This window comes from Pseudophryne corroboree, chromosome 1 (genome assembly GCF_028390025.1).
Source record: "Pseudophryne corroboree isolate aPseCor3 chromosome 1, aPseCor3.hap2, whole genome shotgun sequence".
NCBI classification, from domain to species: domain Eukaryota; kingdom Metazoa; phylum Chordata; class Amphibia; order Anura; family Myobatrachidae; genus Pseudophryne; species Pseudophryne corroboree.
In genome coordinates, this window is record NC_086444.1 from 18,861,278 (window position 1) to 18,878,645 (window position 17,368).

The following is a 17,368-nucleotide window of genomic DNA, read 5'->3' on the forward strand; positions in this document are numbered from 1 at the left end:
CCCATGGAAAAAGGGGACCCTCAGCTATCAGCCTAGGACCCTTATACTTATGGGACCCTTGGGCAACTGCCCATTGAGCCCATACGAAAAGACGGCACTGCCCTGTGTGATACCACTCCACACTGTGTGATGACACTGCACCTTGGGGGGTCATTCCGAGTTGATCGCTCACTAGCAGTTTTTAGCAGCCGTGCAAACGCATAGTCACCGCCCACGGGGGAGTGTATTTTTGCTTTGCAGGAGTGCGAACACCTGTGCAGCTGAGCGGTACAAACACATTTTGTGCAAAACAAGACCAGCCCTGTAGTTACTTATTCTGTACGATGATTGCTGCGACGAGTGACGTGGTAATGACATCAGATATCCGCCCAGCAAACGCTCGGCCACGCCTTAGTTTTTCCAAACACTCCCAGAAAATGATCAGTTGACACCCAGAAACTCCCACTTCCGGTCAATCTCCTTGCGATCGGCTGTGCGAATGGAATCGTCGGTATAAGAAGTGCAAAACAACAATGCTCTTTGTACCCGTACACCACACGTGCACATTGCGTCCCATGCGCATGTGTAGTTTTGCCGTTTTTTTAAGTGATTGCTACGCAGCGAACATCAGGGCTCATTCCAAGGTGATCGGAGCTGTGCTAAATTTAGCACAGCAACGATCAGGTACTCAGACATGTGGGGGGACGCCCAGCACAGGGCTAGTCCTCCGCGCATGTCAGTGCCCCACCCCCCCCTTCCCGCAAAAATGCAAAAGCATCGCACAGCGGTGATGCTTTTGCATCTTAGGAGTTACTCCCGGCCAGTGCAGCTCCTGCAGCTGGCCGGGAGAACCTCCTCGCTGCCTGGGTCGCAGCGGCTGCATGTGATGTCACGCAGCCACCGCGGCCCGCCCCCCCAACGGTCCGGCCACGCCTGCGTTGGCCGTGCCCCCTAAACGGTAGCTTATTGCATCGTTCAGCCCCCTCCCGCCCTGCGATCACCTCTGCCTCAGAGGCGATCACTAGGCAATGACGGCTGGCATGCGCCGGTGCACTGTGGCGCCGGTGCGTGTGCAGTTCCAACCCGATTGCTGCGCTGAGATAAACTGCAGCGAGCGATCGGGTCGGAATGACCACCTATAAGCCTTATTCAGGTTTGGTAGCAATCCAAAAAAGCATGCACTGGGCAAAACCATGTGCACTGCAGGGGAGGCAGATATAACATGTGCAGAGAGAGTTAGATTTGGGTGGCGTGAGTTCAAACTGAAATTTAAATTGCAGTGTAATAATAAAGCAGCCAGTATTTACCCTGCACAGAAACAATATAACCCACCCAAATCTAACTCTCTCTGCACATGTTACATCTGCCCCACCTGCAGTGCACATGGTTTTGCCCAGTTGCATGCTTTTGCTAACAAACCTGAATAACTGCTATGTGATAACACGACCCTGTGTAATAACACTGCACAATGTTATATCATGGACACTGTAGTATCATTGTACTGTAAATCATTTTTTGAAACACAATCAGAAGACAATACTTTAGAAATCACATATTTATTAAATTCATATCTTACAAAGCAATTTCCAAAAGTCCCATAAAACAATTATAAAATATACATCATATAATAGGCCGGATACACGTGGATGAGCTGCCGTAAACCCATGGAAGACTTTCCGTCCAGAGTGCAGAGATGAACAGTGACATGAACCATCCCAAGGTCTTACTCCCTTTATTCCGATTTACTCCCATATCTAAATGACGCCTACTGTATCCTCTACACCTGAACTGAAACCTGTATTTACCCAAAATCGCACCAATTGTTTCCTCGTCATTTCCCCCACAAGCCATAAATTCCACTGTGGTATCTAACACGGCCGGAATGTCTTTACAATAAATATGAGTTATTAGCTGACGGTGAACGTGGCACAACCAGTGCTAAACTGCACTTTATAACCAGGGAAGCCATATTGCTGCCAGCCCCGCCCCCGATGTCGCTAACGATTCATCTTCCAGTCACTCTCCGTCGCCCAGTAATCACTGTCAGTCCAAGCCATTAATCGTATACAAAGTTACCAACAAAATAATTAGAATCATATATAAAACTTGTAGTTACAGGATATATAGAACACACTGCAATACATTAACAATGTTAAACCAGACACTGATATTGATTTTTTAAACCTGTTTTGTCCTTTGTATTGTTTTGTGGCTCGTTGTCAGAAGCGAGAAGCCGTTACCGCAGCGCGTCTGTACATATGCATTCATTAAATCATAACAAGCACTCACATATAAATCTTAATTTCACACCCAATTAAAGTGACTCAGTGCTTCCCATTGGTCAACCCTATTCTTAGGCTCTTTCCCATTGGTGGCTACGGAGGGTATTCAATTCTTGTCGGAAAGACGGCAGTTTCCGACAGGTTTAGGTCGGAAGGGATTCCGAGCTATTCAATGCCCATTGTTTTCTTTACGACAAGTCAGGAATTCCCGACCTGACGTAAAACACGTGGATTGTCGGAATCCACGTGTTTTGTCAGAAGTGTGGCCACACCCGACAGGTGTTAGCCCCGTTTTTTGACAATGTCAATCCGACTTTAAAAAAGTCGGATTGGCATTGTCGGTAACAGGCCAAACCTGTCGGGTTTGGCCGCAGCATTGAATACTCACATGTTGGATCCTTTCCGTCGGAAAGGATCCGACATGAATTGGATATATGCCTATATGGTAAAAGAACAGTGAAAGTGAATTGGTAAAAACTCAAAGGATGACATCATCCCTTGCGGCATCTTTACCAGGGAGAGGCTGTTATTCCAGAGGTTAGCGCCATAAGTACAATGTATAACATGCAAATCAACCCAGTTAATATGCTAAACAGCCCGGCCAGTATGGAACCTTTGAGGGAGCTAAATAAAGTGCATCTATTGCCTACAAACAGGGAAGAATTAATTTAGAGAATGCAACCTGTGAATTCACTCAGCACTTTTTACCACTGTGTCCTAGTGAATGAATGGGTCCCATTATCAGTGATGTCACTGAATTCAACTAACTGATAGGCTGCATTCTTAATGGTGTCACCGGTTCCTAGTGAATGGATACAGATGTATTCACCGTTATCTTGAGTAATTTTCTGTTCCTAGTCACAACATGATTTATTAGCATAAACCCTTCAGCTATTGTTCTCAACTGCAATACAATACAGAGAACAATACAGCAGGGGATTAAGTCATTACAGCAGGGGATTAAGTCTGACTGGCCAGTCACAGTTAATCCTATTAACAGTCAAGATAAATGTGGATACATCTGTAGGTTACATTCTCAGTGATGTCACTGGTTCCTAGTGAATGGATAGGTTACATTCTCAGTGATGTCACTAGTTCCTAGTGAATAGATAGGTTACATTCTCAGTGATGTCACTGGTTCCTAGTGAATGGATAGGCTGCACTCTCAATGATGTCACTGGTTCCTAGTGACTGGATAGGCTGCACTCTCAGTGATGTCACTGGTTCCTAGTGACTGGATAGGATACATTCTCAGTGATGTCACTGGATCCTAGTCTACGGATTGGCTGCATTCTCAGTGATGCCACTGGATCCCAGTCTACGGATTGGCTGCATTCTCAGTGATGCCACTGGATCCCAGTCTATGGATTGGCTGCATTCTCAGTGATGTCACTGGATCCTAATGTATAGCAAGGCTTCCTTATCATGAATACTAGTTCCACTCACAAAATGGCTTCCTCTGTTGTTATGTAGCAGACATATGCCTCTAAAAAAGTTTAATTAATTGAATTAGAAGTTATAGCTGTACAACATACAACATGCTCCCTATTGGAATGCATTACACCCGTCCCACATGCATAAAGTAATCTTGGTGCTTTTCATCTCATTGTGGAAACAGTATTTTTATAAGCATAGTATATTATCCAAGACATTGCAGATCTAGAAATATATAAAAATATACGTAAATGTAAATATATATGTAAATCTGAAAATAGCGTCTGGTTCTTCGTCCCAAAAGTGGTTTCCCCCAAGTGCTACGATGCAGCCTAGAGAACAAGCAGGTGGTTCTGTGGTGGATTTCATGTAAACGTTGGCGTTGAGCTGCTTTCTACTAACGTTACCGCTTCATCTCTAGGGCCGCGAATGTCTGGAAAGGTTTGCCGGCAGTACAGGGATTATCGTGTGACATAGATATGAGGAGCAGGGTCTTACATACAGAATACATACATGTACACTACAGAGAAGAAGAAAGGACCAGCTGGGGAGAGAATCATATGTGACAGAAATCAAAATGGTCGGCTACACACAGAGACCTGACTCCACCCACTGCGTTTGCCACCATCTTCCTCCGGCATCCACATCTTCAGGCCGCTTTGGTAGGACATTTTTTCTAGGAGAGGAAGATGGAATAAGTCCGGTCAGATTCAACGTACAATAAAAATATTTGACGTTCTCCATCATCTCAAGGCATTACAGTATTTACATTATTCCACATTCCTTTATATCCTTCTATATCCACATTATTCTGACAAGGGAGAGGATGGGGAAACAGAGGGGTGTAGCGTGCTGCGTTACGTATTTTTTATTATTTTAACTCGTATTGAAAATGTTTGAAATGAGGAATATTAGTAGATATGGAACTTCTTTCAGTCAAGAGCAACAGCAAACATAGGGCCCTGTACAGGTTTATTGGCAAACCAAAAAGTTAGCAATTGGGCAAAACTATGGGGGCATTCCGAGTTGATCGCTCGCTAGCTAGTTTTAGCAGCCGTGTAAACGCTATGCCGCCGCCCACTGGGGAGTGTATTTTAGCTTAGCAGAAGTGCGAACGCTTGTGCAGCCGAGCGCTGCAAAAACAGTTTGTGCAGTTTCTGAGTAGCTCTGAACTTTACTCAGCCGCTGCGATCACTTCAGCCTATTCATGTCCGGATTTGACGTCATACACCCGCCCGGCGAACGTCCAGCCATGTCTGCGTTTTTTCAGACACGCCTGCGATTTTGCAAACACTCCCTGAAAACGGTCCATTGACACCCAGTAACACCCCCTTCCTGTCAATCTTCTTGCGGCCATCAGTGCGTAGAAAAACTTTGCTAGAACCTGTGCACAACCACAAAGGGCTTTGTACCTGTACGTCACGCGTGCGCATTGCGGCCCATATGCATGCGTAGAAATTGAGCTTTTTCACCTGATCGCTGCGCTGTGAAAATCGACAGAGAGCGATCAACTCGGAATGACCCCCCATGTACACTGCAGGTGGGGCAGGTGTAACATGTGCAGAGAGAGTTAGATTTGGGTTGGCTGTGTTCAAACTGAAATCTAAATTGCAGTGAAAAAATAAAGCAGCCAGTATTTACCCTGCACAGAAACAATATAACCCACCCAAATCTAACTCTGCACATGTTACATCTGCCTCCCCTGCAGTGAACATGGTTTTGCCCAATTGTTTGCTTTTTTGGTTAGCTAACCAACCTGAATTACCCCCATAGGAGCAAACAAGGAGCAATTTGTTATTGAAATAAACCCTCCTGCAATACATGGGGTGCAAGTGCATTTATTTATTTGTACAGGGTGTCATGGTGATGGGTGTGTGAGAGGTGTTTTCACCTAGTTCGCAGGACCCTGGGGCCGGCCCGGCACCAACACTGACCCACGGCCCTTGCATCTGGCTAGAGGGTGCCGTTTGGCCAGTAGCCCTGCTGCAGTGCTTCTCGCAGCATCCAGGCACACATCCTGCAGTGTGTAGAGTTTACCAGCGGCCACTCCCCCTCGCATGATGTCACATGTTGGGGGTGGAGCTATCACTGGGCTCTGGGAAAGCCCTACTCTGGTGATGTTTGTATGTAGAGAAAATACGGACGGCTTTAACATGTAGCAAACAAATAACAGGCAGCTTTGTTTTTGCACTGAAAATAGGAATTAAGCTACGACACGCTTCTCCCAACTACAAACCCCTCTGCACATTGTAAATCTGCCCCTCCTGCAGTGTAAAATACCTTTACCAAGGCATAAAGTTACTTGCTTTTTGCTCCTTTATATTGAGTGCCACCCCTATAAAACAGCTTACATATATAACGTTGAGCTTACTGTACCACATTGTGTATATAAAAAACGTATTCCCATTTATTCACCCCAAAAAATAAAATTGCAGCATTCCAAAGGCAGGTGCTTCTAAACCTTGGATTTAGCCTTTCTGCCCCAGCCTGGGGGTAATACTATATAGCAAACGCGAAATTGAGACTAATCCCATCGATGAACCTAAAAGGCTTTTATAGCTAAAAAAATATGGTCAATATACTGTAGTGTTTGTTTTATTATTTCTACCCCCCAGGAAATAATATTTATTTTGTGCAAATTGTTCAATGCCCCATACCATAAATAGTAAGGAATACAGCAGAACTGTGCGTCCTGATAGCTATACACGTATAAATATTTCCCATTTATCGCATTATGCATCGCACATCATCACTGTATGAGACCAGGGTAAACTTACCTTTTGTTTTCTTAAGTCTTTGACCCATTTTTCATTAGGTGGTGCACAGAGGTGCTTGCCAAAGCGAGTGACGAATCTGTATAGACACAGAGAAATACATATTAGGGGGAAAATACACCCAAAAATGACATTTGCACTGTTGAGCCTTACGCTGATTCTCTACTGTTTTTGTTAAAAAGTAGATAATCATTGCAAACAGTAAATATCCAACAGCACCTATCTAGATGCCAAAATGCTACAGGTCAAATGGCTGAAATGGTAAAGCATATCATGCCAGTTATTTATTTGATTACAGTTAGCCCACAACGGCCAATATTGGTTCAGCTCATTAATAACTGGCTGACGATTGTGAGGATGTCTCTTTTGGCAACTTGAAGTACAACAAATAGTTGTCTTTCCTAACACTTGACTTTCTGATTTCATTTCTGTAATGCTTTCTTTAGGGCCCAGCAATGCATGGTACAGACACTTACATCACCGCTTCTATGTTGCAGCCAGTAGACAGATCCTGCTTGATATAGCACTTCACTCTATTACTGGGAATCTCTTTGGATTTTGTCCCCAGGCAGCAATCAGAGGGATTCCGGTTTGCACTAGACACTGGAAAAGAAAAGTGACAGGTAAGTGTGAGGCTCACTGTATGTTACTGCAATATTAGACAGCTCAGGTGACAAGGAGTCCTAGCAGGGCCACTTTAATGTTTATAGGGGCCCCAGGACAAATAGCTTGTGGGGGTTCCTACTGTAGCAGTATAATTGTCCAAGTGATATACAGGCAATGTTCTTAAAAAGTACAGTATAATGTGTAAATCCTGCCAGCATCACAATGGTGTGTAATACAGTACAGTGCCCCCAGTACCTGTTATATCACAAAGTGCCCCCAGTTCCTGTTATGTCACACAGTGCACAGTGCCTCCAGTTCCTTTTATATCACACAGTGCCCCCAGGGGCGTGGTCTATGAAAAGGGGCGTGGCTTCATGGGAGGACCCGCGATCGCGAGCCACGCCCCCGTTTTCGTCACTGAGGGGGCATGCCCAGCGCTCTGTGAGCCGCTGGCATGCTCCCTCTCCCTCTGACTCCACTGAATAGACGCTGTGCGCATGCGCACAGCGTCTATTCACCGCTGCTCTGCTAAGCAGAGCAGCGATTGACAGAGCCTCCCAACTGACCCCCCCACCGCGGGACACTGCGGCCCGCGGGTGGGACAGCGGGACAGTCCCGCGAAAATCGGGACAGTTGGGAGGTATGCTTTACTGAGACTTTGAGCAGCCTGCACCAAGGGGGTCATTCCGAGTTGTTCGCTCGTTATGTTTTTTCGCTACGGAGCGATTAGTCGCAAACTGCGCATGTGCAATGTACGAAGCGCCCCTGCGCCAAGTAAATTAGCACAAAAGTTTGGTATTTTACTCACGGCGTAACAAAGTTTTTCATCATTCTGCTGATCAGAGTGTGATTGACAGGAAGTGGGTGTTGTTCACTTGCTAGCTGCTTTTAGCAGCATTGCACACGCTAGGCCGCCGCCCTCTGGGAGTGAATCTTAGCTTAGCAGAATTGCGAATGAAAGATTAGCAGAATTGCGAATAGAAATTTCTTAGCAGTTTCTGAGTAACTCCAGACTTACTCCTACCCAGCGTTTGCCCAGCCACTCCCCCGTTTCTCCAGACACTCCCGCGTTTTATCCTGGCACGCCAGCGTTTTTCCGCACACTCCCAGAAAACGGTCAGTTTACGCCCAGAAACACCCACTTCCTGTCAATCAAACTACGATCAGCAGAACGATGAAAAAACTTTGTAACGCCGTGAGTAAAATACCAAACTTTTGTGCTAATTTACTTGGCGCAGGTGCGCTGCATACATTGCGCATGCGCAGTTTGCGACTAATCGCTCTGTAGCGGAAAAAAATAACGAGCAAACAACTCGGAATGACCCCTTAATTGATGAGCTATGCAAGTAGCGTTGCAAACACTATCATATAACTCAGTAACCTCACTTTGCAGCTAAACAACACTGAGTATAAATACAGCACAGCTGTGACGCGGAATTTGTTGGATCTGTGTTGTGCTATAATTTGCATTATGTAATTATATAAACATGTAACGATGTAATTATATAGACAGCAGCCAATCACACAGACCAGCGTACAGGTAAGCAGTCCACCAGAACACGTTACCCTCCGGTGTACCGAATCTGCCCTCACAATGCAATATTTACCCAAATAAAATGGAAATAAAATAAATGTAACACAAAAAAAAGAAAGAAACATTTCTAACTCTTTCTGGCACCATAAATCCTGTTATGTAACAGCCTGAAATCCTCAGCTGAAGACTCAGAGACGCCCTGCAGCTGCCATGTGTTACGGATCAATCACCTTCATCTGCAACATCTGTAACCATGGAAACACACTGTGTCCTTGATGACAGATGTTGCAGAGACAGATCAGGCATTTTCAGCACATCTGCCAGTAAATTGCGGTTTACAGAATACAGACCATTATACAGCAAAATCATTTTTATTTGACCTTTGACTGGAGCTATCCTTTAATATATCAGTTATAATCTACAGGCAGCCAGGATGTTCTAAGGCACTATAATAGTTATGTACTCAGGGGTGGCTGTAATTCTGCCATGGTGTATCTCGCAGTAGGGATCTAGGCATTATACGGCTATGCAGGGATCTGATCATCACTAACAGGAATGCATTGTTTCGGCTCAGTGGTCACTGGGCGCTGGACGGACCATGGAATAGAAGCACCTGAGTGCAACTAGTCTGTTACTGGTCTGTCCGGCATCCAGTGAGAGTAGCTGCAGGCAGTGGCGGCTCCGGAGATGGGGCTGCAGGTCAGTTCAAATTTCAAATAGGGGAGGCGCAAAAACTGTCACCAACTGCCACCAACTGTCATTTCAAAGTGGCAGTTGGTGCGGCTCCCCTATTTGAAATTTGAACTGAGCTGCAGCCCCATCTCTGGAGCCACCGGTGGTTGCAGACTTTCCTCATATAGATCACTCTATATCCAACAGTGACCACAAGCCATAATAATAATAATAATAATAATAATAATAACAACAGTAGTAGTAGTAATAATAATAATAATAATAATAATAATAATAATAATAATAATAACAACAGTAATAATAATAATAATAATAATGATAACCTAGGAGCAGGGTCTGTATCCGCTCTCTACTCCGCTCTGCTTGGTGCCCATCATTCTGACAGTCTGTCACACCTTAAGGCTAAGTGGGAGGTGGATTTAGGACCAATCTCCTTAGAGACATGGGAGGAGGCTTTGGGGGCTGCGCGCGCGGCCACCACATCTGCTCGTTTTCAACAAATACACTTATTTATTTTACACAGAGTCTACATTACTCCCAGACGCCTTGTTAATATAGGGGGGCGGGGCGACTCTAGATGCCCGAAGTGTGCCTCTCTTGACGGTACCTTCTGGCATCTATTGTGGGCCTGTCCGGTGGTGCGGGGCTTTTGGCGGGAGGTGATACGGATTATAAACACTACAGGAATCCCCCTGGATGCGATGACTCCTCTCGTGTGCACTCTTGGGGTCATAGATGAGGAGATATTGGAAGCGCACTCCAGGAGATATATTCTCAACCTATGTGCTCTGGCCAAGGTACTGATTGCACGCTCGTGGATGGCTACTTCCGGCCCTGATATTAATAAATGGATACCGCTAGTAAATTCGGTTGTATCCCACGAAAAATTTGTCTATATTTCTAGGAAAGCCCCAGACAAATTCTACAAGATATGGGATAGGTGGCTAACGTCACCAATGTACCAATATACCCAGGCTTCCTCCCACTGGTAATCTTTAACAAATATGGAATGTAACACTGCCTATACAGAAGTTATGCAAATAAGTTGCCCGTGGTGTATTTACGTATCTAAGCAACTGTTTACAACCCAATGTGTACGCTGCTAAGGTAACTACTTACAAACGTTTGCTGTACCAAGAATGTCAACACATGTCACATGCTCTAGTTTTCTTTTTTTTTTATTTGTAATTTATGTTATGGTTTGTATGTTTGTTGGAAAAGCATAAAATAAAAAGTATTGAATTTAAAAAAAATAATAATAATAATAATAATAATGATAATAATAATAATAAAAACAACAACAGTAGTAGTAGTAGTAGTAATAATAATAATAATAACAACAACAGTAGTAATAATATTAATAATAATAATAATAATAATAGTAGTAATAATAATAATAATAATAATAGTAGTAGTAATAATAATAATAATAATAATAATCAAACAGTAATAATAATAATAATAATAATAACAACAGTAATAATATTAATAATAATAATAATAATAATAATAATAATAAAATAATAATAGTAATAATAATTGTAATGATGATGATGATGATAATGATTATTAGAAGGTCTCCTCACCTGGGGGAATGGCGCACACAGCGGCGATGGCCAGGAAGATGAGGGACACGGGTAGAGCCATGTGGAAGCGTGCAGAGAGTAACACAGCTGTGACTATGAGAGGTCCCACTCTGTGATCCCGGCAGCTTCCTCAGATCTCTGATCCCTCCGCAGATGTTCTGCTCTATTTATCCTGTAACTTTACTCTCACTTTCGTTTCTGTTGTGTTCTTCCTCCTCCTCTGCAGATAGACATCTCTGGTAACCCCCAGCATGTTCCTCTCAGGCTGGGGGAGGGCAGGGGGTGCACTGGCAGGCTCCGACACTTCCCTCCCTTTTCCTGGATTACGCAAAATTCCTTATTCCCAAACTTTCATCATAGATCTGACATTGCTCAAAGAATGACCTAATTACACACAAACAGTGATCAATTAGCATGTGCAAAACTAGGGCAAGACTGAAATGCAAAATCCCATTCTGCAAGGACAGGGACGGTTTATTACAATACGGGGTTCAATTCAGATTGGCGTACCTAAGGGGGTGATTCAGACCTGATTGCTGGGCTGCTAACTTTGCTGTCCTGCTATCAGATAATCGCCCCCCCCAGGGGGAGTGTAAATTCGCTGTGCAAGTGTGCGATCGCATGTGTACGCAGAGTTGCAAAAATCCACTGTGTGCAGTCTGTGTGCAACCCAGTACAGTACAGTGTGATCACATCAGGCTGATGACGTCACACACCGGAGATGACGTCACAGACCTTCCCTGAAAACGCTTGGGAACGTCTGCGTTTTTCCTGTTACTCCCTGAAAACGCTCAGTTACCACCCACAAATGCCCTCTTCCTGTCAATCACCCAATCACCTTGCTAAGCTAGTTGTCTAGGGACCTCACAAACCTTACCCTGGCTAGTGCTATATCACCATATATATATATATATATATATATACACCAAGGACTGGCCCATCAGAACGGATCAGTGCAGGCGATGTGTGACTGCCGGTCTGTGTATAACAGGAGAAGGTGCTCAGTAATAAGCGATGCAGGGGAATAACAGACACTGTCATACATCGCTGTTGCTACTGACAACTGGACTTTCATTTCTGCCATTTCTCGCACCAGGTAATTCCTGCATTCATTATAACTACCAAAATCCCCCAGCCGTGGCCAGTCATTGAGCAATCCCGGTGTATGTCTTATTACACACCCAGGGAGACTCATACTCTAAGTTATTGCAATAAACATCTGAAACGTCGGCCCAATATACAATATCCTCCACACCCCAACCTCATTAAGCTGAATGGACAGGATACACATGCAGAAAAACTAGTTTCCCTGGCAGATGTACTAAGCCGTGGAGAGAGATAAAGTATAAAGTACCAGCCAATCCTCTCCTAATTTCCATGTTACAGGCTGTCGGTGAGACGTATTATGCCTTGAAGAGAGATAAAGTGACAGTCAATCAGCTCCTACCTGCCATGTTACAGTGTGTCGGTGAGATGTATTATGCCTTGGAGAGAGATAAAGTTCCAGTCAATCAGCTCCTACCTGCCATGTTACAGGCTGTCGGTGAGATGTATTATGCCTTGGAGAGAGATAAAGTGACAGTCAATCAGCTCCTACCTGCCATGTTACAGTCTGTGTTTGAAAAATGACAGGAGCTAGTTGGTAGTTTATCTCTCTCCACGTTATCACTTACAAGGCCTACTACATCTGGACCATGATGTCTTAAGCCATGGGCTCATTCACCATTACTGGCCCTATGTGTCCTCTGGATATTCACAAACCAATGACAACCGGAATGCAAAGCGCAATCCCCCTGATCCCACCGCCTCCTCCGACCGTCTCTGTGCGCAGGCGCGAGCTCAGGTCACACATGCGCACCCACATTGCCGCCTGTAAACCTCCCGTGCTACTTACTGTACTAGCGGGGAACGTGTCAGTGTTAGGGCTTTTTGGAGCAATACTGAGGTGTTCCTCTATTAGGAACCCACGGCTGCCACTTGCAGTGAGTTGGATACCGAATTAACAGGAGGCTGAATAAAGAGCAGGTCCCTCAATCTCATTAGGGTGACACTTTCACCCCTGAGTTTTATTGTGTATGGTTTGGGCCCAAATCACCCCGTTACACGCCGCCACTGACGGTACATGTAGCGAGAAATGAGCGCAACTAGAGTTACAGGATCGCCAGGAGCGCTGAGACCCAGGGTTGGCGCCGATTGCTGCCACGCGAGGAGCGTTTAGTTGTCTGAATTTATATTTCTTGAATAAAGTATAAAACTTGGGTCCAGGGACCAGCAATGTATAGACGTACAGTATATACGGCACTGGGCATCGGGAAAGCAGGAGTATTACTTCCCGAGCTGGTAAGTACTGTGGAACCTTCACCCTGCAAACTCCCAGCCTGTCTACAAAGGGTGGTACTCTGCATAACGTGCATCCCCAATTGGGTTGTGTATTCATTTATATTAGCTACTCCATTATGTAATACTGTGACTCTTTATACAATCATTCACTATTGTTATTTGCAGGAGTCTTTAGCGCTGCATCTATTTAGAATGTTTTATTTTTTATAGGGGTCAATCGTATTAGGTGCGAGTTACCACTACTCTCTGCTTATTCTTCTTGACCTCTCTGCTGCTTTTGACGCTGTAGACCACCCTCTTCTCCTGCAAATCCTTCACTGCATTGGTTTGAGTGATACTGCCCCCTCCTGGCTGTCCTCCTACCTCTCTGACCATTCCTTCTCTGTCTCCTCTCATGACTCCACCTCCCCCCACTTCCTCTACCAGTAGGTGTTCCCCAAGGTTCTGTTCTTGGGCCTCTCCTTTTCTCTCTCTGCACAACCTCATTAGGTAAGCTCATTATCTCTTTTGACTTAAAATATCTGTAACACCCCTTTACCTGGGCTTTCTGGGTAATGGTGTGTATTTAAACTCTTCCCGCTTTGCAATGCTTCTCACCTCTTGGTATTAGTGCCTCCACCCGAATCTTGACGTGACGTGCTCTTCTGGGAAGTGTTACATTTTGGAAACACCAGAGGGAGACTCGGGAAACCCTCTGCCCACCACGTGCTTAGACCGACCCCACTACAGGAATATATCACACGGATATGTTGCAAAAGCCACTCTGGCACATTTATTAAAGGGTCTGGAATAGCAAATGCTTTTATGCATTTATATACAAGGGACTATAGTAGATCAATAAAAGAGGACATATACTAAAGGCATAGGAACATGTTGGTCAGTAATGCACACACATATCTAAAGGGTGTATAATGCAGTAATAAGAAAAATGAACATAATACATGAATCTGCTTTCTCCTGTCTGTCTGTCCCTTCCTGAACTTCCCTTTTGTATGCAGATAAAACCCTGGCCTTTGCAATCACTGACTGGGTAATGACAACTTAAAACAGCAGTATAACAAGGAATTTCACACATACCACATACAGCATTAGACAATACATCCCCCACTATAGTGCACTGTTATTTCAGAGTTCCTTATCTTCTGCATGCTATAGCTTGACTGAAAAGGTACTTTAACAGGTTCCAATTGGCACTTTCAGCAATGCTGGTACTTGTAGTTCCACAAACTGATTCTTGGTGAAATCACACACTTTGTTAGCTACTATTTATCAGTCTTTACCAAGACACATAACACTGTAAACCGTTACTTATCTCACATTCCTCCAAAGTGTGTCCCTCTGCAAACTGTCCTCTCCAGGGGTCGAAAAGGAAGGTTTGAAATGCATTATCCTCTGTAGGCCACTTAACTTCATCAGACTGGGGTTCTCCCTCTCCGTAGGGCTCTTTCTGTACAGTCACGTGGACTTCTTCCCCAGTATTCTCCAGTCATTGTCAGCTGCATCTTGCTATATTCCAGACATGGTTCCTTCTCCCTCCTTGGCCATCTCCTCCTCCACTCCTCTGGACAAAAGCATTCCATTCTCAACTCCCCCCTCCCCATGCCCTGTTTCTCCACCCCCCGACAGCCTCTGCGTGTCTCTCTGTATATCCTCTGAAACCCAAGGCTGTCTGGGAGATGTAGTCTCTAAACACAAAATGTCCGGTGTCCAATTTCACATTTGCTGCCTGTCATAAGCGCTGGGCGCTACATACTCCCCCTGTGGGACTGGCAATCCGCTGACAAAGTGATGAGCCTGTTCCACACCCTGAAAAGGAATATGTGTTAAACCATTCTGTCTGTTTACACATCCACACATACCCTGACAAGCTCCTACGATGACAGGGGTGGGCCCCAAATAAGGCCAAGGGTAGACCCAGTGAGGGTGAACCACCCTGGGCACTTCAGTGGCCCTTCCTAACTCATCATAAGTAAATATCATAGGGGCCCTAGTGGTGCGTCTGGGTCGGCTAATAGCTGGAAGGGCTCCCTCATCTCCCTCTGACACCCTTTCTGGTTGTTCAGCCTCTCCCCCAACATCTCTCTCTTCTGGTTGGTCCTGAGCCTGTCCCTCAGGTTCTCTAACTTCCACCGTTACTTCAGGTACGACCTCCTCCAACCTGCACACCTGTTCTCCTGTTGGCTCTCCTGTAGCTCTCTCAGTAGACCTGTGGGGTCTAGTGACCTCATGACTTTGAATGACAGTCTCATTTTTCGTAGTGGGAGAATCATACCCCCATTCATCCTCACTGCAATCTGTCTCTTTATAATCTCTAGTTTCCTCTCTCCTGGTAGACCTCAGTCTTCCTGGCTTCCTCCAGGGCACCCTCTCGGTGGTCTCAACAGCATGCTCGGTCTTGAACCTCACATCTCTCCCAATCGGTAATAGGTGTTGACGGTGATAAGTCTTTATGGGCCCTGTTTGTCCTTCAGGCCTTACACGGTAAACAGGTGCCCCAGACATTTTGGCCACCACTTCATAGGGTTCTTCTCTCCATCGATTTGCCAATTTATGCTTTCCTGGTATTCCCAGGTAGCGGAGCAGTACTCTGTCTCCTATCCCCAGCACATTCTCTTTCACACGACTGTCATATCGAGTCTTGTTTCTCAAACCAGACTTAGTAGAAGCTTCTTGAGCCAACTTGTGAGCATGTCTCAGTTCTTCTCGCAGTCTCTGCACATACTGTAAATGTGTCTCCCCCGAGTGGGAAACCTCCATTATTCCGAAACAAATGTCTACAGGCAGTCGGGCTTCTCTTCCAAACATAAGGAGGTATGGTGAGTATCCAGTTGACTCATTTTTTGTGCAGTTATATGCATGTACTAACTGACTGATGTGCCTACTCCAGTGTGCCTTCCTGGCAGTGCCCAAAGTGCCCATCATGTTGAGAAGGGTTCGATTGAATCTCTCTGGCTGCGGGTCCCCTTGTGGATGGAATGGTGTCGTCCTCGACTTCTGTATCCCGCACAATTCGCAGATCTCTTTTATCAGCCGACTCTCAAAATCTCTTCCTTGATCAGAATGTATCCGGGCTGGAAGTCCATAATGCACAAAGAATTTCTCCCATAGAATCTTGGCAACAGTTGTGGCCTTTTGATCTTTGGCTGGGTAGGCCTGGGCGTACCGAGTGAAATGATCTGTCACGACGAGAATATGTGCTGTGTTGCTTTCATCTGGCTCTACAGAAAGGAAATCAATACACACCAGCTCTAGTGGCCCATCACTCGAAATGTTTTTCAATGGTGCAGCTCTTTCGGGCAGTGTTTTACGCAGAATGCAAGTCCCACAATTTCTGCAATATTTTTCAATATCAGTCTCCATCCTTGGCCAATAGAACCGATCGGCAATCAACCCGCTTGTTTTCTCAACACCTAAGTGCCCATGTTGGTCATGTAGGGCATTCAGTATAGAATCACGATGTTTATTTGGCAGAACCAACTGTCTTCTTACTCTACCATCTCGGTGGGTAGATTCCCTATAAAGGAGGCCTCCTCTGACCATCAGAAATTCTCTTTGCCTGTGCAGTAAGATGGCTTCTTCTGTTTTAAGGGCCTTTGGCCCCAACCTCTCATTGTTCTTTATCATCCAATAGACCGCTCCTAGGGACAGATCTTCTAGTTGATCACTTTTCAGCTGTTTCCTACTGATCCTCTGCAGATCACCCAGTTCAAACTGACTCAGCCAGCAATAATGTTTGGGCAGTGCCGCTTCTGAAAGTCCCAATGCAGTGACACATTCTCTCACAGGTGGCACCGCCACTCTTCCTTCATGGCACATACCTCTTACTTCTGGAGCAGGCACTTCAACCCACTCTTCTTCAGGTGATTCCGCATGTCTTCCAGCCAACCTGGACAAAGCATCAGCATCAATGTTTCCTTTGCCAGGTCGGTACTTCAGCGTGAAGTCATACACAGCCAAAGCTGCCAGCCATCGATGTCCTGTGGCATCCAACTTTGCTGTAGTCTGGATGTATGTCAACGGATTGTTGTCAGTATGGACTTCAAATGTAGCACCATACAAATAATCATGCAGACGGTCGACAATGGCCCATTTTAATGCCAAGAATTCCAGCTTGTGCACAGGGTAATTCTTTTCGCTGGG

At 45.2% G+C, this 17,368-nt stretch overlaps 1 protein-coding gene across 1 annotated transcript; it reads right to left on the minus strand.

The window, feature by feature from the left end:
* Positions 1–1,519: 1,519 nt before the first annotated feature.
* LOC135053824 (C-C motif chemokine 21-like) lies at positions 1,520–11,056 on the minus strand. The gene is made up of 4 exons (XM_063957507.1): positions 10,889–11,056; positions 6,946–7,072; positions 6,473–6,548; positions 1,520–4,371 (listed from the first exon to the last, which is right to left on the minus strand). The coding sequence occupies exons 1-4, from the start codon at positions 10,947–10,949 to the stop codon at positions 4,345–4,347; spliced, it is 291 nt and encodes a 96-aa protein (XP_063813577.1). The 5' UTR covers positions 10,950–11,056; the 3' UTR covers positions 1,520–4,344.
* Positions 11,057–17,368: the final 6,312 nt, after the last annotated feature.